The sequence below is a fragment of the Pelobates fuscus genome, chromosome 8, assembly GCF_036172605.1.
Source record: "Pelobates fuscus isolate aPelFus1 chromosome 8, aPelFus1.pri, whole genome shotgun sequence".
Taxonomy (NCBI): domain Eukaryota; kingdom Metazoa; phylum Chordata; class Amphibia; order Anura; family Pelobatidae; genus Pelobates; species Pelobates fuscus.
In genome coordinates, this window is record NC_086324.1 from 4,585,228 (window position 1) to 4,606,049 (window position 20,822).

The 20,822-nt window shown below is 51.4% G+C and overlaps 1 protein-coding gene across 2 annotated transcripts in view; it reads left to right on the forward strand.

Moving 5' to 3' along the window:
* The window catches only part of PARP14 (poly(ADP-ribose) polymerase family member 14), a 189,427-nt gene that overhangs the window by 154,652 nt on the left and 13,953 nt on the right, over window positions 1-20,822 (forward strand). For both annotated transcript variants that reach the window (XM_063429155.1, XM_063429154.1), the window contains exon 15: window positions 355-494. In XM_063429155.1, the coding sequence (XP_063285225.1) occupies window positions 355-494 (140 nt within the window). The remainder of the gene's footprint in view (window positions 1-354; window positions 495-20,822) is intronic.

The window sequence follows — 20,822 nt, forward strand, 5'->3', positions numbered from 1 at the left end:
GTACAATATATTGTGTAGGATAATGGTGGAATTAGGAGTTTAGGATAACTGTCTTTTTGGGGTACGTTGGTGATAATGTGGATTTGTGAAGTGGTTTGGAATAGCAGCGGATTTGGGGAAAGTTCAAGACAATGGTGGATTGTGGAGGGTTTAATATGACCGTAGCTTTTATTAGGGTTTTGGTTAATAGTAGATTTAGGGAATGGATAGATTTGTAGAGGATTTAGGATAACGGCAGATTTGGGGAGGGTTTATCCAGTATTTGATCATTTTTGTAGTAGACATAATAGATAATACAATATGAGCAAACACCAGGTAATAAATCTGTTATCTGAGTAATTATTTATATTCCAGAGCAATCCCTAAAGTTACCTTCTCACTGGGCCCCGATGGACAATGATCAGGTTAAGGTGATACAGCTGAATTTTGGATGTCAAGAATACATGGACGTCCAGGGGCAGTTTGCAAAAACCTGTCAAATGAAAATAATTAAGGTAAGTACTGCATTTAGTATTAAGCTCAATTAATCTATGATATATATATGTATCAGGTAAAGATTGAAATAAATAATACAGAGGTAATAACTATTATATCTATTATATGGAGACTAGACAATTAGAGATGGTTTACTGTAAAATAAAGCAAACACTGTTTACACTCACAATAAATAATTATATCTAGAAATTCAGAACAGCCCCCCTCCTTTCTATCTAGAGATACAGAGCAGCCCCCCCTCCTTTCTATCTAGAGATACATAGCAGCCCCCCCTCCTTTCTATCTAGAGATACAGAGCAGCCCCCCCTCCTTTCTATCTAGAGATACAGAGCAGCCCCCTCCTTTCTATCTAGAGATACAGAGCAGCCCCCCCCTCCTTTCTATCTAGAGATACAGAGCAGCCCCCCTCCTTTCTATCTAAATATGGGGAGCAGCCACCTCTTTTCTATCTAGAGATACAGAGCAGCCCCCCCTCCTTTCTATCTAGAGATACAGAGCAGCCCCCCTCCTTTCTATCTAGAGATACAGAGCAGCCCCCCCCTCCTTTCTATCTAGAGATACAGAGCAGCCCCCCCTCCTTTCTATCTAGAGATACAGAGCAGCCCCCCCTCCTTTCTATCTAGAGATACAGAGCAGCCCCCCTCCTTTCTATCTAGAGATACAGAGCAGCCCCCCCTCCTTTCTATCTAGAGATACAGAGCAGCCCCCCTCCTTTCTATCTAGAGATACAGAGCAGCCCCCCCTCCTTTCTATCTAGAGATACAGAGCAGCCCCCCCTCTTTTCTATCTAGAGATACAGAGCAGCCCCCCTCCTTTCTATCTAGAGATACAGAGCAGCCCCCCCCTCCTTTCTATCTAGAGATACAGAGCAGCCCCCCCTCCTTTCTATCTAGAGATACAGAGCCGCCCCCTCCTTTCTATCTAGAGATACAGAGCAGCCCCCCTCCTTTCTATCTAGAGATACAGAGCAGCCCCCCCTCCTTTCTATCTAGAGATACAGAGCAGCCCCCCTCCTTTCTATCTAGAGATACAGAGCAGCCCCCCCTCCTTTCTATCTAGAGATACAGAGCAGCCCCCCCTCCTTTCTATCTAGAGATACAGAGCAGCCCCCCCCTCCTTTCTATCTAGAGATACAGAGCAGCCCCCCCCTCCTTTCTATCTAGAGATACAGAGCAGCCCCCCCTCCTTTCTATCTAGAGATACAGAGCAGCCCCCCCCTCCTTTCTATCTAGAGATACAGAGCAGCCCCCCCTCCTTTCTATCTAGAGATACAGAGCAGCCCCCCTCCTTTCTATCTAGAGATACAGAGCAGCCCCCTCCTTTCTATCTAGAGATACAGAGCAGCCCCCCCTCCTTTCTATCTAGAGATACAGAGCAGCCCCCCCTCCTTTCTATCTAGAGATACAGAGCAGCCCCCCTCCTTTCTATCTAGAGATACAGAGCAGCCCCCCTCCTTTCTATCTAGAGATACAGAGCAGCCCCCTCCTTTCTATCTAGAGATACAGAGCAGCCCCCCCTCCTTTCTATCTAGAGATACAGAGCAGCCCCCCCCTCCTTTCTATCTAGAGATACAGAGCAGCCCCCCTCCTTTCTATCTAGAGATACAGAGCAGCCCCCCCTCCTTTCTATCTAGAGATACAGAGCAGCCCCCCCTCCTTTCTATCTAGAGATACAGAGCAGCCCCCCTCCTTTCTATCTAGAGATACAGAGCAGCCCCCCCCTCCTTTCTATCTAGAGATACAGAGCAGCCCCCTCCTTTCTATCTAGAGATACAGAGCAGCCCCCCCTCCTTTCTATCTAGAGATACAGAGCAGCCCCCCCTCCTTTCTATCTAGAGATACAGAGCAGCCCCCCTCCTTTCTATCTAGAGATACAGAGCAGCCCCCCCCTCCTTTCTATCTAGAGATACAGAGCAGCCCCCTCCTTTCTATCTAGAGATACAGAGCAGCCCCCCCCTCCTTTCTATCTAGAGATACAGAGCAGCCCCCCCTCCTTTCTATCTAGAGATACAGAGCAGCCCCCCTCCTTTCTATCTAGAGATACAGAGCAGCCCCCTCCTTTCTATCTAGAGATACAGAGCAGCCCCCCCCTCCTTTCTATCTAGAGATACAGAGCAGCCCCCCTCCTTTCTATCTAGAGATACAGAGCAGCCCCCCTCCTTTCTATCTAGAGATACAGAGCAGCCCCCCCCTCCTTTCTATCTAGAGATACAGAGCAGCCCCCTCCTTTCTATCTAGAGATACAGAGCAGCCCCCCCTCCTTTCTATCTAGAGATACAGAGCAGCCCCCCCCTCCTTTCTATCTAGAGATACAGAGCAGCCCCCTCCTTTCTATCTAGAGATACAGAGCAGCCCCCCTCCTTTCTATCTAGAGATACAGAGCAGCCCCCCCTCCTTTCTATCTAGAGATACAGAGCAGCCCCCTCCTTTCTATCTAGAGATACAGAGCAGCCCCCCTCCTTTCTATCTAGAGATACAGAGCAGCCCCCTCCTTTCTATCTAGAGATACAGAGCAGCCCCCCTCCTTTCTATCTAGAGATACAGAGCAGCCCCCTCCTTTCTATCTAGAGATACAGAGCAGCCCCCCCTCCTTTCTATCTAGAGATACAGAGCAGCCCCCCCTCCTTTCTATCTAGAGATACAGAGCAGCCCCCCCTCCTTTCTATCTAGAGATACAGAGCAGCCCCCCCTCCTTTCTATCTAGAGATACAGAGCAGCCCCCCCCTCCTTTCTATCTAGAGATACAGAGCAGCCCCCCCTCCTTTCTATCTAGAGATACAGAGCAGCCCCCCTCCTTTCTATCTAGAGATACAGAGCAGCCCCCCCTCCTTTCTATCTAGAGATACAGAGCAGCCCCCCCTCCTTTCTATCTAGAGATACAGAGCAGCCCCCCCTCCTTTCTATCTAGAGATACAGAGCAGCCCCCCCCTCCTTTCTATCTAGAGATACAGAGCAGCCCCCCTCCTTTCTATCTAGAGATACAGAGCAGCCCCCCCTCCTTTCTATCTAGAGATACAGAGCAGCCCCCCCTCCTTTCTATCTAGAGATACAGAGCAGCCCCCCTCCTTTCTATCTAGAGATACAGAGCAGCCCCCCTCCTTTCTATCTAGAGATACAGAGCAGCCCCCCCTCCTTTCTATCTAGAGATACAGAGCAGCCCCCCTCCTTTCTATCTAGAGATACAGAGCAGCCCCCCTCCTTTCTATCTAGAGATACAGAGCAGCCCCCCCCTCCTTTCTATCTAGAGATACAGAGCAGCCCCCTCCTTTCTATCTAGAGATACAGAGCAGCCCCCCCTCCTTTCTATCTAGAGATACAGAGCAGCCCCCCCCTCCTTTCTATCTAGAGATACAGAGCAGCCCCCTCCTTTCTATCTAGAGATACAGAGCAGCCCCCCCTCCTTTCTATCTAGAGATACAGAGCAGCCCCCCCTCCTTTCTATCTAGAGATACAGAGCAGCCCCCTCCTTTCTATCTAGAGATACAGAGCAGCCCCCCTCCTTTCTATCTAGAGATACAGAGCAGCCCCCTCCTTTCTATCTAGAGATACAGAGCAGCCCCCCTCCTTTCTATCTAGAGATACAGAGCAGCCCCCCCTCCTTTCTATCTAGAGATACAGAGCAGCCCCCCCCTCCTTTCTATCTAGAGATACAGAGCAGCCCCCTCCTTTCTATCTAGAGATACAGAGCAGCCCCCCTCCTTTCTATCTAGAGATACAGAGCAGCCCCCCCCTCCTTTCTATCTAGAGATACAGAGCAGCCCCCCCTCCTTTCTATCTAGAGATACAGAGCCGCCCCCCTCCTTTCTATCTAGAGATACAGAGCAGCCCCCCTCCTTTCTATCTAGAGATACAGAGCAGCCCCCTCCTTTCTATCTAGAGATACAGAGCAGCCCCCCCTCCTTTCTATCTAGAGATACAGAGCCCCCCCCTCCTTTCTATCTAGAGATACAGAGCAGCCCCCCTCCTTTCTATCTAGAGATACAGAGCCCCCCCCCTCCTTTCTATCTAGAGATACAGAGCAGCCCCCTCCTTTCTATCTAGAGATACAGAGCAGCCCCCCCTCCTTTCTATCTAGAGATACAGAACCGCCCCCTCCTTTCTATCTAGAGATACAGAACCGCCCCCTCCTTTCTATCTAGAGATACAGAGCCCCCCCCTCCTTTCTATCTAGAGATACAGAGCAGCCCACCCTCCTTTCTATCTAGAGATACAGAGCAGCCCCCCCTCCTTTCTATCTAGAGATACAGAGCAGCCCCCCTCCTTTCTATCTAGAGATACAGAGCCCCCCCCCTCCTTTCTATCTAGAGATACAGAGCAGCCCCCCTCCTTTCTATCTAGAGATACAGAGCAGCCCCCCTCCTTTCTATCTAGAGATACAGAGCAGCCCCCCCTCCTTTCTATCTAGAGATACAGAGCAGCCCACCCTCCTTTCTATCTAGAGATACAGAGCAGCCCCCCCTCCTTTCTATCTAGAGATACAGAACCGCCCCCTCCTTTCTATCTAGAGATACAGAGCAGCCCCCCTCCTTTCTATCTAGAGATACAGAGCAGCCCCCCTCCTTTCTATCTAGAGATACAGAGCAGCCCCCCTCCTTTCTATCTAGAGATACAGAGCCGCCCCCTCCTTTCTATCTAGAGATACAGAGCAGCCCCCCTCCTTTCTATCTAGAGATACAGAGCAGCCCCCCCTCCTTTCTATCTAGAGATACAGAACCGCCCCCTCCTTTCTATCTAGAGATACAGAACCGCCCCCTCCTTTCTATCTAGAGATACAGAGCAGCCCCCCTCCTTTATATCTAGAGATACAGAGCAGCCCCCCCTCCTTTCTATCTAGAGATACAGAGCAGCCCCCCTCCTTTCTATCTAGAGATACAGAGCCGCCCCCTCCTTTCTATCTAGAGATACAGAGCAGCCCCCCTCCTTTCTATCTAGAGATACAGAGCCCCCCCCTCCTTTCTATCTAGAGATACAGAACCGCCCCCTCCTTTCTATCTAGAGATACAGAGCAGCCCCCCCTCCTTTCTATCTAGAGATACAGAACCGCCCCCTCCTTTCTATCTAGAGATACAGAGCAGCCCCCCCTCCTTTCTATCTAGAGATACAGAGCAGCCCCCCTCCTTTCTATCTAGAGATACAGAACCGCCCCCTCCTTTCTATCTAGAGATACAGAGCAGCCCCCCTCCTTTCTATCTAGAGATACAGAGCCGCCCCCTCCTTTCTATCTAGAGATACAGAGCAGCCCCCCTCCTTTCTATCTAGAGATACAGAGCAGCCCCCCCTCCTTTCTATCTAGAGATACAGAACCGCCCCCTCCTTTCTATCTAGAGATACAGAGCCGCCCCCTCCTTTCTATCTAGAGATACAGAACCGCCCCCTCCTTTCTATCTAGAGATACAGAGCAGCCCCCCCTCCTTTCTATCTAGAGATACAGAACCGCCCCCTCCTTTCTATCTAGAGATACAGAACCGCCCCCTCCTTTCTATCTAGAGATACAGAGCCGCCCCCTCCTTTCTATCTAGAGATACAGAGCAGCCCCCCCTCCTTTCTATCTAGAGATACAGAGCAGCCCCCCTCCTTTCTATCTAGAGATACAGAGCAGCCCCCCTCCTTTCTATCTAGAGATACAGAGCAGCCCCCCTCCTTTCTATCTAGAGATACAGAGCAGCCCCCCCTCCTTTCTATCTAGAGATACAGAACCGCCCCCTCCTTTCTATCTAGAGATACAGAACCGCCCCCTCCTTTCTATCTAGAGATACAGAGCAGCCCCCCTCCTTTCTATCTAGAGATACAGAGCAGCCCCCCCTCCTTTCTATCTAGAGATACAGAGCAGCCCCCCTCCTTTCTATCTAGAGATACAGAGCAGCCCCCCCCTCCTTTCTATCTAGAGATACAGAGCAGCCCCCCTCCTTTCTATCTAGAGATACAGAACCCCCCCCTCCTTTCTATCTAGAGATACAGAGCAGCCCCCCTCCTTTCTATCTAGAGATACAGAGCAGCCCCCTCCTTTCTATCTAGAGATACAGAGCAGCCCCCCTCCTTTCTATCTAGAGATACAGAGCAGCCCCCCTCCTTTCTATCTAGAGATACAGAGCAGCCCCCCTCCTTTCTATCTAGAGATACAGAGCAGCCCCCCTCCTTTCTATCTAGAGATACAGAGCCGCCCCCCTCCTTTCTATCTAGAGATACAGAGCAGCCCCCCTCCTTTCTATCTAGAGATACAGAGCCGCCCCCTCCTTTCTATCTAGCGATACAGAGCAGCCCCCCTCCTTTCTATCTAGAGATACAGAGCAGCCCCCCTCCTTTCTATCTAGAGATACAGAACCGCCCCCTCCTTTCTATCTAGAGATACAGAGCAGCCCCCCTCCTTTCTATCTAGAGATACAGAGCCGCCCCCTCCTTTCTATCTAGAGATACAGAGCAGCCCCCCCTCCTTTCTATCTAGAGATACAGAGCAGCCCCCCCTCCTTTCTATCTAGAGATACAGAACCGCCCCCTCCTTTCTATCTAGAGATACAGAGCAGCCCCCCTCCTTTCTATCTAGAGATACAGAGCCGCCCCCTCCTTTCTATCTAGAGATACAGAGCAGCCCCCCCTCCTTTCTATCTAGAGATACAGAGCAGCCCCCCCTCCTTTCTATCTAGAGATACAGAACCGCCCCCCTCCTTTCTATCTAGAGATACAGAGCAGCCCCCCCTCCTTTCTATCTAGAGATACAGAACCGCCCCCTCCTTTCTATCTAGAGATACAGAACCGCCCCCTCCTTTCTATCTAGAGATACAGAGCAGCCCCCCCTCCTTTCTATCTAGAGATACAGAACCGCCCCCTCCTTTCTATCTAGAGATACAGAACCGCCCCCTCCTTTCTATCTAGAGATACAGAGCAGCCCCCCTCCTTTCTATCTAGAGATACAGAGCCGCCCCCTCCTTTCTATCTAGAGATACAGAGCAGCCCCCCTCCTTTCTATCTAGAGATACAGAGCAGCCCCCCTCCTTTCTATCTAGAGATACAGAGCAGCCCCCCCTCCTTTCTATCTAGAGATACAGAACCGCCCCCTCCTTTCTATCTAGAGATACAGAACCGCCCCCTCCTTTCTATCTAGAGATACAGAGCAGCCCCCCCTCCTTTCTATCTAGAGATACAGAACCGCCCCCTCCTTTCTATCTAGAGATACAGAACCGCCCCCTCCTTTCTATCTAGAGATACAGAGCAGCCCCCCTCCTTTCTATCTAGAGATACAGAGCAGCCCCCCCTCCTTTCTATCTAGAGATACAGAGCAGCCCCCCCTCCTTTCTATCTAGAGATACAGAGCAGCCCCCCCTCCTTTCTATCTAGAGATACAGAGCAGCCCCCCCTCCTTTCTATCTAGAGATACAGAGCCCGCCCCCTCCTTTCTATCTAGAGATACAGAGCAGCCCCCCTCCTTTCTATCTAGAGATACAGAACCGCCCCCTCCTTTCTATCTAGAGATACAGAGCAGCCCCCCTCCTTTCTATCTAGAGATACAGAGCAGCCCCCCTCCTTTCTATCTAGAGATACAGAACCGCCCCCTCCTTTCTATCTAGAGATACAGAGCAGCCCCCCCTCCTTTCTATCTAGAGATACAGAGCAGCCCCCCCCTCCTTTCTATCTAGAGATACAGAGCAGCCCCCCTCCTTTCTATCTAGAGATACAGAACCGCCCCCTCCTTTCTATCTAGAGATACAGAGCAGCCCCCCTCCTTTCTATCTAGAGATACAGAGCAGCCCCCCCTCCTTTCTATCTAGAGATACAGAGCAGCCCCCCTCCTTTCTATCTAGAGATACAGAGCAGCCCCCCTCCTTTCTATCTAGAGATACAGAGCAGCCCACCCTCCTTTCTATCTAGAGATACAGAGCCGCCCCCCTCCTTTCTATCTAGAGATACAGAGCAGCCCCCCTCCTTTCTATCTAGAGATACAGAGCAGCCCCCCTCCTTTCTATCTAGAGATACAGAGCAGCCCCCCTCCTTTCTATCTAGAGATACAGAGCAGCCCCCCTCCTTTCTATCTAGAGATACAGAGCAGCCCCCCTCCTTTCTATCTAGAGATACAGAGCCGCCCCCCTCCTTTCTATCTAGAGATACAGAGCAGCCCCCCTCCTTTCTATCTAGAGATACAGAGCAGCCCACCCTCCTTTCTATCTAGAGATACAGAGCCGCCCCCCTCCTTTCTATCTAGAGATACAGAGCCGCCCCCTCCTTTCTATCTAGAGATACAGAGCAGCCCCCCTCCTTTCTATCTAGAGATACATAGCAGCCCCCCTCCTTTCTATCTAGAGATACAGAGCAGCCCCCCTCCTTTCTATCTAGAGATACAGAACCGCCCCCCCTCCTTTCTATCTAGAGATACAGAGCAGCCCCCCCTCCTTTCTATCTAGAGATACAGAGCAGCCCCCCTCCTTTCTATCTAGAGATACAGAACCGCCCCCTCCTTTCTATCTAGAGATACAGAGCAGCCCCCCTCCTTTCTATCTAGAGATACAGAGCCCCCCCCCTCCTTTCTATCTAGAGATACAGAGCAGCCCCCCTCCTTTCTATCTAGAGATACAGAGCAGCCCCCCTCCTTTCTATCTAGAGATACAGAGCAGCCCCCCCCTCCTTTCTATCTAGAGATACAGAGCAGCCCCCCCTCCTTTCTATCTAGAGATACAGAACCGCCCCCTCCTTTCTATCTAGAGATACAGAGCCGCCCCCCCTCCTTTCTATCTAGAGATACAGAGCAGCCCCCCTCCTTTCTATCTAGAGATACAGAGCAGCCCCCCTCCTTTCTATCTAGAGATACAGAGCAGCCCCCTCCTTTCTATCTAGAGATACAGAGCAGCCCCCCCTCCTTTCTATCTAGAGATACAGAACCGCCCCCTCCTTTCTATCTAGAGATACAGAACCGCCCCCTCCTTTCTATCTAGAGATACAGAGCAGCCCCCCTCCTTTCTATCTAGAGATACAGAGCAGCCCCCCTCCTTTCTATCTAGAGATACAGAGCAGCCCCCCTCCTTTCTATCTAGAGATACAGAGCAGCCCCCCCTCCTTTCTATCTAGAGATACAGAGCAGCCCCCCCTCCTTTCTATCTAGAGATACAGAACCGCCCCCCTCCTTTCTATCTAGAGATACAGAGCAGCCCCCCCCTCCTTTCTATCTAGAGATACAGAGCAGCCCCCCTCCTTTCTATCTAGAGATACAGAGCAGCCCCCCTCCTTTCTATCTAGAGATACAGAGCAGCCCCCCCTCCTTTCTATCTAGAGATACAGAGCAGCCCCCCTCCTTTCTATCTAGAGATACAGAGCAGCCCCCCCTCCTTTCTATCTAGAGATACAGAGCAGCCCCCCCTCCTTTCTATCTAGAGATACAGAACCCCCCCCTCCTTTCTATCTAGAGATACAGAACCGCCCCCTCCTTTCTATCTAGAGATACAGAGCAGCCCCCCTCCTTTCTATCTAGAGATACAGAGCAGCCCCCCCTCCTTTCTATCTAGAGATACAGAACCGCCCCCTCCTTTCTATCTAGAGATACAGAACCGCCCCCTCCTTTCTATCTAGAGATACAGAGCAGCCCCCCTCCTTTCTATCTAGAGATACAGAGCAGCCCCCCCTCCTTTCTATCTAGAGATACAGAGCAGCCCCCCTCCTTTCTATCTAGAGATACAGAGCAGCCCCCCCTCCTTTCTATCTAGAGATACAGAACCCCCCCTCCTTTCTATCTAGAGATACAGAACCGCCCCCTCCTTTCTATCTAGAGATACAGAGCAGCCCCCCTCCTTTCTATCTAGAGATACAGAGCAGCCCCCCTCCTTTCTATCTAGAGATACAGAGCAGCCCCCCTCCTTTCTATCTAGAGATACAGAGCAGCCCCCTCCTTTCTATCTAGAGATACAGAGCAGCCCCCCTCCTTTCTATCTAGAGATACAGAGCCGCCCCCCTCCTTTCTATCTAGAGATACAGAGCAGCCCCCCTCCTTTCTATCTAGAGATACAGAGCCGCCCCCCTCCTTTCTATCTAGCGATACAGAGCAGCCCCCTCCTTTCTATCTAGAGATACAGAGCAGCCCCCCTCCTTTCTATCTAGAGATACAGAACCGCCCCCTCCTTTCTATCTAGAGATACAGAGCAGCCCCCCTCCTTTCTATCTAGAGATACAGAGCCGCCCCCTCCTTTCTATCTAGAGATACAGAGCAGCCCCCCCTCCTTTCTATCTAGAGATACAGAGCAGCCCCCCCTCCTTTCTATCTAGAGATACAGAACCGCCCCCTCCTTTCTATCTAGAGATACAGAGCAGCCCCCTCCTTTCTATCTAGAGATACAGAGCCGCCCCCTCCTTTCTATCTAGAGATACAGAGCAGCCCCCCCCTCCTTTCTATCTAGAGATACAGAGCAGCCCCCCCTCCTTTCTATCTAGAGATACAGAACGCCCCCCTCCTTTCTATCTAGAGATACAGAGCAGCCCCCCCTCCTTTCTATCTAGAGATACAGAACCGCCCCCTCCTTTCTATCTAGAGATACAGAACCGCCCCCTCCTTTCTATCTAGAGATACAGAGCAGCCCCCCCTCCTTTCTATCTAGAGATACAGAACCGCCCCCTCCTTTCTATCTAGAGATACAGAACCGCCCCCTCCTTTCTATCTAGAGATACAGAGCAGCCCCCCTCCTTTCTATCTAGAGATACAGAGCCGCCCCCTCCTTTCTATCTAGAGATACAGAGCAGCCCCCCTCCTTTCTATCTAGAGATACAGAGCAGCCCCCCCTCCTTTCTATCTAGAGATACAGAGCAGCCCCCCCTCCTTTCTATCTAGAGATACAGAACCGCCCCCTCCTTTCTATCTAGAGATACAGAACCGCCCCCTCCTTTCTATCTAGAGATACAGAGCAGCCCCCCCTCCTTTCTATCTAGAGATACAGAGCCGCCCCCTCCTTTCTATCTAGAGATACAGAACCGCCCCCTCCTTTCTATCTAGAGATACAGAGCAGCCCCCCTCCTTTCTATCTAGAGATACAGAGCAGCCCCCCCTCCTTTCTATCTAGAGATACAGAGCAGCCCCCCCTCCTTTCTATCTAGAGATACAGAGCAGCCCCCCCTCCTTTCTATCTAGAGATACAGAGCAGCCCCCCCTCCTTTCTATCTAGAGATACAGAACCGCCCCCTCCTTTCTATCTAGAGATACAGAGCAGCCCCCCTCCTTTCTATCTAGAGATACAGAGCAGCCCCCCTCCTTTCTATCTAGAGATACAGAGCAGCCCCCCTCCTTTCTATCTAGAGATACAGAGCAGCCCCCCTCCTTTCTATCTAGAGATACAGAGCCGCCCCCCTCCTTTCTATCTAGAGATACAGAGCAGCCCCCCCTCCTTTCTATCTAGAGATACAGAGCAGCCCCCCCTCCTTTCTATCTAGAGATACAGAGCAGCCCCCCCTCCTTTCTATCTAGAGATACAGAGCAGCCCCCCTCCTTTCTATCTAGAGATACAGAGCAGCCCCCCCTCCTTTCTATCTAGAGATACAGAACCGCCCCCTCCTTTCTATCTAGAGATACAGAGCAGCCCCCCCTCCTTTCTATCTAGAGATACAGAGCAGCCCCCCCTCCTTTCTATCTAGAGATACAGAGCAGCCCCCCTCCTTTCTATCTAGAGATACAGACAGCCCCCCTCCTTTCTATCTAGAGATACAGAGCAGCCCCCCTCCTTTCTATCTAGAGATACAGAGCAGCCCCCCCCTCCTTTCTATCTAGAGATACAGAGCAGCCCCCCTCCTTTCTATCTAGAGATACAGAGCAGCCCCCCTCCTTTCTATCTAGAGATACAGAGCAGCCCCCCTCCTTTCTATCTAGAGATACAGAGCAGCCCCCCTCCTTTCTATCTAGAGATACAGAGCCGCCCCCCTCCTTTCTATCTAGAGATACAGAGCAGCCCCCCTCCTTTCTATCTAGAGATACAGAGCAGCCCCCCCCTCCTTTCTATCTAGAGATACAGAGCAGCCCCCCTCCTTTCTATCTAGAGATACAGAGCAGCCCCCCTCCTTTCTATCTAGAGATACAGAACCGCCCCCTCCTTTCTATCTAGAGATACAGAGCAGCCCCCCTCCTTTCTATCTAGAGATACAGAGCAGCCCCCCTCCTTTCTATCTAGAGATACAGAGCAGCCCCCCTCCTTTCTATCTAGAGATACAGAGCAGCCCCCCCTCCTTTCTATCTAGAGATACAGAGCAGCCCCCCTCCTTTCTATCTAGAGATACAGAGCAGCCCCCCTCCTTTCTATCTAGAGATACAGAACCGCCCCCCCTCCTTTCTATCTAGAGATACAGAGCAGCCCCCCTCCTTTCTATCTAGAGATACAGAGCAGCCCCCCTCCTTTCTATCTAGAGATACAGAGCAGCCCCCCTCCTTTCTATCTAGAGATACAGAGCCCCCCCCTCCTTCTATCTAGAGATACAGAGCAGCCCCCCCTCCTTTCTATCTAGAGATACAGAGCAGCCCCCCTCCTTTCTATCTAGAGATACAGAGCAGCCCCCCCCTCCTTTCTATCTAGAGATACAGAGCAGCCCCCCTCCTTTCTATCTAGAGATACAGAACCGCCCCCTCCTTTCTATCTAGAGATACAGAGCAGCCCCCCTCCTTTCTATCTAGAGATACAGAGCAGCCCCCCCCTCCTTTCTATCTAGAGATACAGAGCAGCCCCCCTCCTTTCTATCTAGAGATACAGAGCAGCCCCCCCTCCTTTCTATCTAGAGATACAGAGCAGCCCCCCTCCTTTCTATCTAGAGATACAGAGCAGCCCCCCTCCTTTCTATCTAGAGATACAGAGCAGCCCCCCTCCTTTCTATCTAGAGATACAGAGCAGCCCCCTCCTTTCTATCTAGAGATACAGAGCCGCCCCCTCCTTTCTATCTAGAGATACAGAGCAGCCCCCCCTCCTTTCTATCTAGAGATACAGAGCAGCCCCCCTCCTTTCTATCTAGAGATACAGAGCAGCCCCCCCCTCCTTTCTATCTAGAGATACAGAGCAGCCCCCCTCCTTTCTATCTAGAGATACAGAGCAGCCCCCCCTCCTTTCTATCTAGAGATACAGAGCAGCCCCCCTCCTTTCTATCTAGAGATACAGAGCAGCCCCCCCTCCTTTCTATCTAGAGATACAGAGCAGCCCCCCTCCTTTCTATCTAGAGATACAGAGCAGCCCCCCCTCCTTTCTATCTAGAGATACAGAGCAGCCCCCCTCCTTTCTATCTAGAGATACAGAGCAGCCCCCCCTCCTTTCTATCTAGAGATACAGAGCAGCCCCCCTCCTTTCTATCTAGAGATACAGAGCAGCCCCCCTCCTTTCTATCTAGAGATACAGAGCAGCCCCCCTCCTTTCTATCTAGAGATACAGAGCAGCCCCCCTCCTTTCTATCTAGAGATACAGAGCAGCCCCCCTCCTTTCTATCTAGAGATACAGAGCAGCCCCCCCTCCTTTCTATCTAGAGATACAGAGCAGCCCCCCTCCTTTCTATCTAGAGATACAGAGCAGCCCCCCCTCCTTTCTATCTAGAGATACAGAGCAGCCCCCCCTCCTTTCTATCTAGAGATACAGAGCAGCCCCCCTCCTTTCTATCTAGAGATACAGAGCAGCCCCCCTCCTTTCTATCTAGAGATACAGAGCAGCCCCCCTCCTTTCTATCTAGAGATACAGAGCAGCCCCCCTCCTTTCTATCTAGAGATACAGAGCAGCCCCCCCTCCTTTCTATCTAGAGATACAGAGCAGCCCCCCTCCTTTCTATCTAGAGATACAGAGCAGCCCCCCCTCCTTTCTATCTAGAGATACAGAGCAGCCCCCCCTCCTTTCTATCTAGAGATACAGAGCAGCCCCCCTCCTTTCTATCTAGAGATACAGAGCAGCCCCCCCCTCCTTTCTATCTAGAGATACAGAGCAGCCCCCCCTCCTTTCTATCTAGAGATACAGAGCAGCCCCCCTCCTTTCTATCTAGAGATACAGAGCAGCCCCCCTCCTTTCTATCTAGAGATACAGAGCAGCCCCCCCTCCTTTCTATCTAGAGATACAGAGCCGCCCCCTCCTTTCTATCTAGAGATACAGAGCAGCCCCCCTCCTTTCTATCTAGAGATACAGAGCAGCCCCCCCTCCTTTCTATCTAGAGATACAGAGCAGCCCCCCTCCTTTCTATCTAGAGATACAGAGCAGCCCCCCTCCTTTCTATCTAGAGATACAGAGCAGCCCCCCCTCCTTTCTATCTAGAGATACAGAGCAGCCCCCCCTCCTTTCTATCTAGAGATACAGAGCAGCCCCCCTCCTTTCTATCTAGAGATACAGAGCAGCCCCCCCTCCTTTCTATCTAGAGATACAGAGCAGCCCCCCTCCTTTCTATCTAGAGATACAGAGCAGCCCCCCTCCTTTCTATCTAGAGATACAGAGCAGCCCCCCCTCCTTTCTATCTAGAGATACAGAGCAGCCCCCCTCCTTTCTATCTAGAGATACAGAGCAGCCCCCCTCCTTTCTATCTAGAGATACAGAGCAGCCCCCCCTCCTTTCTATCTAGAGATACAGAGCAGCCCCCCTCCTTTCTATCTAGAGATACAGAGCAGCCCCCCTCCTTTCTATCTAGAGATACAGACAGCGCCCCCCCTCCTTTCTTTCCCCCCTATCTAGAGATACAGAGCAGCCCCCCTCCTTTCTATCTAGAGATACAGAGCAGCCCCCCTCCTTTCTATCTAGAGATACAGAGCAGCCCCCCTCCTTTCTATCTAGAGATACAGAGCAGCCCCCCTCCTTTCTATCTAGAGATACAGAGCAGCCCCCCTCCTTTCTATCTAGAGATACAGAGCAGCCCCCCCTCCTTTCTATCTAGAGATACAGAGCAGCCCCCCTCCTTTCTATCTAGAGATACAGAGCAGCCCCCCCTCCTTTCTATCTAGAGATACAGAGCAGCCCCCCCTCCTTTCTATCTAGAGATACAGAGCAGCCCCCCCTCCTTTCTATCTAGAGATACAGAGCAGCCCCCCCTCCTTTCTATCTAGAGATACAGAGCAGCCCCCCTCCTTTCTATCTAGAGATACAGAGCAGCCCCCCCTCCTTTCTATCTAGAGATACAGAGCAGCCCCCCCTCCTTTCTATCTAGAGATACAGAGCAGCCCCCCCTCCTTTCTATCTAGAGATACAGAGCAGCCCCCCTCCTTTCTATCTAGAGATACAGAGCAGCCCCCCTCCTTTCTATCTAGAGATACAGAGCAGCCCCCCCTCCTTTCTATCTAGAGATACAGAGCAGCCCCCCTCCTTTCTATCTAGAGATACAGAGCAGCCCCCCTCCTTTCTATCTAGAGATACAGAGCAGCCCCCTCCTTTCTATCTAGAGATACAGAGCAGCCCCCCCTCCTTTCTATCTAGAGATACAGAGCAGCCCCCCTCCTTTCTATCTAGAGATACAGAGCAGCCCCCCTCCTTTCTATCTAGAGATACAGAGCAGCCCCCCCTCCTTTCTATCTAGAGATACAGAGCAGCCCCCCTCCTTTCTATCTAGAGATACAGAGCAGCCCCCCTCCTTTCTATCTAGAGATACAGAGCAGCCCCCCTCCTTTCTATCTAGAGATACAGAGCAGCCCCCCTCCTTTCTATCTAGAGATACAGAGCAGCCCCCCCTCCTTTCTATCTAGAGATACAGAGCAGCCCCCCTCCTTTCTATCTAGAGATACAGAGCAGCCCCCCCTCCTTTCTATCTAGAGATACAGAGCAGCCCCCCCTCCTTTCTATCTAGAGATACAGAGCAGCCCCCCTCCTTTCTATCTAGAGATACAGAGCAGCCCCCCTCCTTTCTATCTAGAGATACAGAGCAGCCCCCCTCCTTTCTATCTAGAGATACAGAGCAGCCCCCCTCCTTTCTATCTAGAGATACAGAGCAGCCCCCCCTCCTTTCTATCTAGAGATACAGAGCAGCCCCCCCTCCTTTCTATCTAGAGATACAGAGCAGCCCCCCTCCTTTCTATCTAGAGATACAGAGCAGCCCCCTCCTTTCTATCTAGAGATACAGAGCAGCCCCCCCTCCTTTCTATCTAGAGATACAGAGCAGCCCCCCTCCTTTCTATCTAGAGATACAGAGCAGCCCCCCCTCCTTTCTATCTAGAGATACAGAGCAGCCCCCCCCTCCTTTCTATCTAGAGATACAGAGCAGCCCCCCTCCTTTCTATCTAGAGATACAGAGCAGCCCCCCCTCCTTTCTATCTAGAGATACAGAGCAGCCCCCCCTCCTTTCTATCTAGAGATACAGAGCAGCCCCCCTCCTTTCTATCTAGAGATACAGAGCAGCCCCCCTCCTTTCTATCTAGAGATACAGAGCAGCCCCCCCTCCTTTCTATCTAGAGATACAGAGCAGCCCCCCCCTCCTTTCTATCTAGAGATACAGAGCAGCCCCCCTCCTTTCTATCTAGAGATACAGAGCAGCCCCCCTCCTTTCTATCTAGAGATACAGAGCAGCCCCCCCTCCTTTCTATCTAGAGATACAGAGCAGCCCCCCTCCTTTCTATCTAGAGATACAGAGCAGCCCCCCCTCCTTTCTATCTAGAGATACAGAGCAGCCCCCCCTCCTTTCTATCTAGAGATACAGAGCAGCCCCCCCTCCTTTCTATCTAGAGATACAGAGCAGCCCCCCCCTCCTTTCTATCTAGAGATACAGAGCAGCCCCCCTCCTTTCTATCTAGAGATACAGAGCAGCCCCCCTCCTTTCTATCTAGAGATACAGAGCAGCCCCCCCTCCTTTCTATCTAGAGATACAGAGCAGCCCCCCCTCCTTTCTATCTAGAGATACAGAGCAGCCCCCCTCCTTTCTATCTAGAGATACAGAGCAGCCCCCCCTCCTTTCTATCTAGAGATACAGAGCAGCCCCCCCTCCTTTCTATCTAGAGATACAGAGCAGCCCCCCCTCCTTTCTATCTAGAGATACAGAGCAGCCCCCCTCCTTTCTATCTAGAGATACAGAGCAGCCCCCTCCTTTCTATCTAGAGATACAGAGCAGCCCCCCTCCTTTCTATCTAGAGATACAGAGCAGCCCCCCTCCTTTCTATCTAGAGATACAGAGCAGCCCCCCCCTCCTTTCTATCTAGAGATACAGAGCAGCCCCCCCTCCTTTCTATCTAGAGATACAGAGCAGCCCCCCCTCCTTTCTATCTAGAGATACAGAGCAGCCCCCCCTCCTTTCTATCTAGAGATACAGAGCCCCCCCCTCCTTTCTATCTAGAGATACAGAGCAGCCCCCCCCTCCTTTCTATCTAGAGATACAGAGCAGCCCCCCCTCCTTTCTATCTAGAGATACAGAGCAGCCCCCCTCCTTTCTATCTAGAGATACAGAGCAGCCCCCCCTCCTTTCTATCTAGAGATACAGAGCAGCCCCCCCCTCCTTTCTATCTAGAGATACAGAGCAGCCCCCCTCCTTTCTATCTAGAGATACAGAGCAGCCCCCCCTCCTTTCTATCTAGAGATACAGAGCAGCCCCCCTCCTTTCTATCTAGAGATACAGAGCAGCCCCCCCTCCTTTCTATCTAGAGATACAGAGCAGCCCCCCCTCCTTTCTATCTAGAGATACAGAGCAGCCCCCCTCCTTTCTATCTAGAGATACAGAGCAGCCCCCCCTCCTTTCTATCTAGAGATACAGAGCAGCCCCCCTCCTTTCTATCTAGAGATACAGAGCAGCCCCCCCTCCTTTCTATCTAGAGATACAGAGCAGCCCCCCTCCTTTCTATCTAGAGATACAGAGCAGCCCCCCCTCCTTTCTATCTAGAGATACAGAGCAGCCCCCCCTCCTTTCTATCTAGAGATACAGAGCAGCCCCCCCTCCTTTCTATCTAGAGATACAGAGCAGCCCCCCCTCCTTTCTATCTAGAGATACAGAGCAGCCCCCCCTCCTTTCTATCTAGAGATACAGAGCAGCCCCCCCTCCTTTCTATCTAGAGATACAGAGCAGCCCCCCCTCCTTTCTATCTAGAGATACAGAGCAGCCCCCCTCCTTTCTATCTAGAGATACAGAGCAGCCCCCCCCTCCTTTCTATCTAGAGATACAGAGCAGCCCCCCCTCCTTTCTATCTAGAGATACAGAGCAGCCCCCCTCCTTTCTATCTAGAGATACAGAGCAGCCCCCCCTCCTTTCTATCTAGAGATACAGAGCAGCCCCCCCTCCTTTCTATCTAGAGATACAGAGCAGCCCCCCTCCTTTCTATCTAGAGATACAGAGCAGCCCCCCTCCTTTCTATCTAGAGATACAGAGCAGCCCCCCCTCCTTTCTATCTAGAGATACAGAGCAGCCCCCCCTCCTTTCTATCTAGAGATACAGAGCAGCCCCCCTCCTTTCTATCTAGAGATACAGAGCAGCCCCCCTCCTTTCTATCTAGAGATACAGAGCAGCCCCCCTCCTTTCTATCTAGAGATACAGAGCAGCCCCCCTCCTTTCTATCTAGAGATACAGAGCAGCCCCCCTCCTTTCTATCTAGAGATACAGAGCAGCCCCCCCTCCTTTCTATCTAGAGATACAGAGCAGCCCCCCTCCTTTCTATCTAGAGATACAGAGCAGCCCCCCTCCTTTCTATCTAGAGATACAGAGCAGCCCCCCTCCTTTCTATCTAGAGATACAGAGCAGCCCCCCTCCTTTCTATCTAGAGATACAGAGCAGCCCCCCCTCCTTTCTATCTAGAGATACAGAGCAGCCCCCCTCCTTTCTATCTAGAGATACAGAGCAGCCCCCCCTCCTTTCTATCTAGAGATACAGAGCAGCCCCCCTCCTTTCTATCTAGAGATACAGAGCAGCCCCCCCTCCTTTCTATCTAGAGATACAGAGCAGCCCCCCTCCTTTCTATCTAGAGATACAGAGCAGCCCCCCTCCTTTCTATCTAGAGATACAGAGCAGCCCCCCTCCTTTCTATCTAGAGATACAGAGCAGCCCCCCTCCTTTCTATCTAGAGATACAGAGCAGCCCCCCTCCTTTCTATCTAGAGATACAGAGCAGCCCCCCTCCTTTCTATCTAGAGATACAGAGCAGCCCCCCCTCCTTTCTATCTAGAGATACAGAGCAGCCCCCCTCCTTTCTATCTAGAGATACAGAGCAGCCCCCCTCCTTTCTATCTAGAGATACAGAGCAGCCCCCCTCCTTTCTATCTAGAGATACAGAGCAGCCCCCCTCCTTTCTATCTAGAGATACAGAGCAGCCCCCCTCCTTTCTATCTAGAGATACAGAGCAGCCCCCCTCCTTTCTATCTAGAGATACAGAGCAGCCCCCCCTCCTTTCTATCTAGAGATACAGAGCAGCCCCCCTCCTTTCTATCTAGAGATACAGAGCAGCCCCCCTCCTTTCTATCTAGAGATACAGAGCAGCCCCCCTCCTTTCTATCTAGAGATACAGAGCAGCCCCCCTCCTTTCTATCTAGAGATACAGAGCAGCCCCCCTCCTTTCTATCTAGAGATACAGAGCAGCCCCCCTCCTTTCTATCTAGAGATACAGAGCAGCCCCCCCTCCTTTCTATCTAGAGATACAGAGCAGCCCCCCTCCTTTCTATCTAGAGATACAGAGCAGCCCCCCTCCTTTCTATCTAGAGATACAGAGCAGCCCCCCCTCCTTTCTATCTAGAGATACAGAGCAGCCCCCCTCCTTTCTATCTAGAGATACAGAGCAGCCCCCCTCCTTTCTATCTAGAGATACAGAGCAGCCCCCCTCCTTTCTATCTAGAGATACAGAGCAGCCCCCCTCCTTTCTATCTAGAGATACAGAGCAGCCCCCCTCCTTTCTATCTAGAGATACAGAGCAGCCCCCCTCCTTTCTATCTAGAGATACAGAGCAGCCCCCCTCCTTTCTATCTAGAGATACAGAGCAGCCCCCCTCCTTTCTATCTAGAGATACAGAGCAGCCCCCCTCCTTTCTATCTAGAGATACAGAGCAGCCCCCCTCCTTTCTATCTAGAGATACAGAGCAGCCCCCCTCCTTTCTATCTAGAGATACAGAGCAGCCCCCCTCCTTTCTATCTAGAGATACAGAGCAGCCCCCCTCCTTTCTATCTAGAGATACAGAGCAGCCCCCCCTCCTTTCTATCTAGAGATACAGAGCAGCCCCCCTCCTTTCTATCTAGAGATACAGAGCAGCCCCCTCCTTTCTATCTAGAGATACAGAGCAGCCCCCCCTCCTTTCTATCTAGAGATACAGAGCAGCCCCCCTCCTTTCTATCTAGAGATACAGAGCAGCCCCCCTCCTTTCTATCTAGAGATACAGAGCAGCCCCCCTCCTTTCTATCTAGAGATACAGAGCAGCCCCCCCTCCTTTCTATCTAGAGATACAGAGCAGCCCCCCCTCCTTTCTATCTAGAGATAC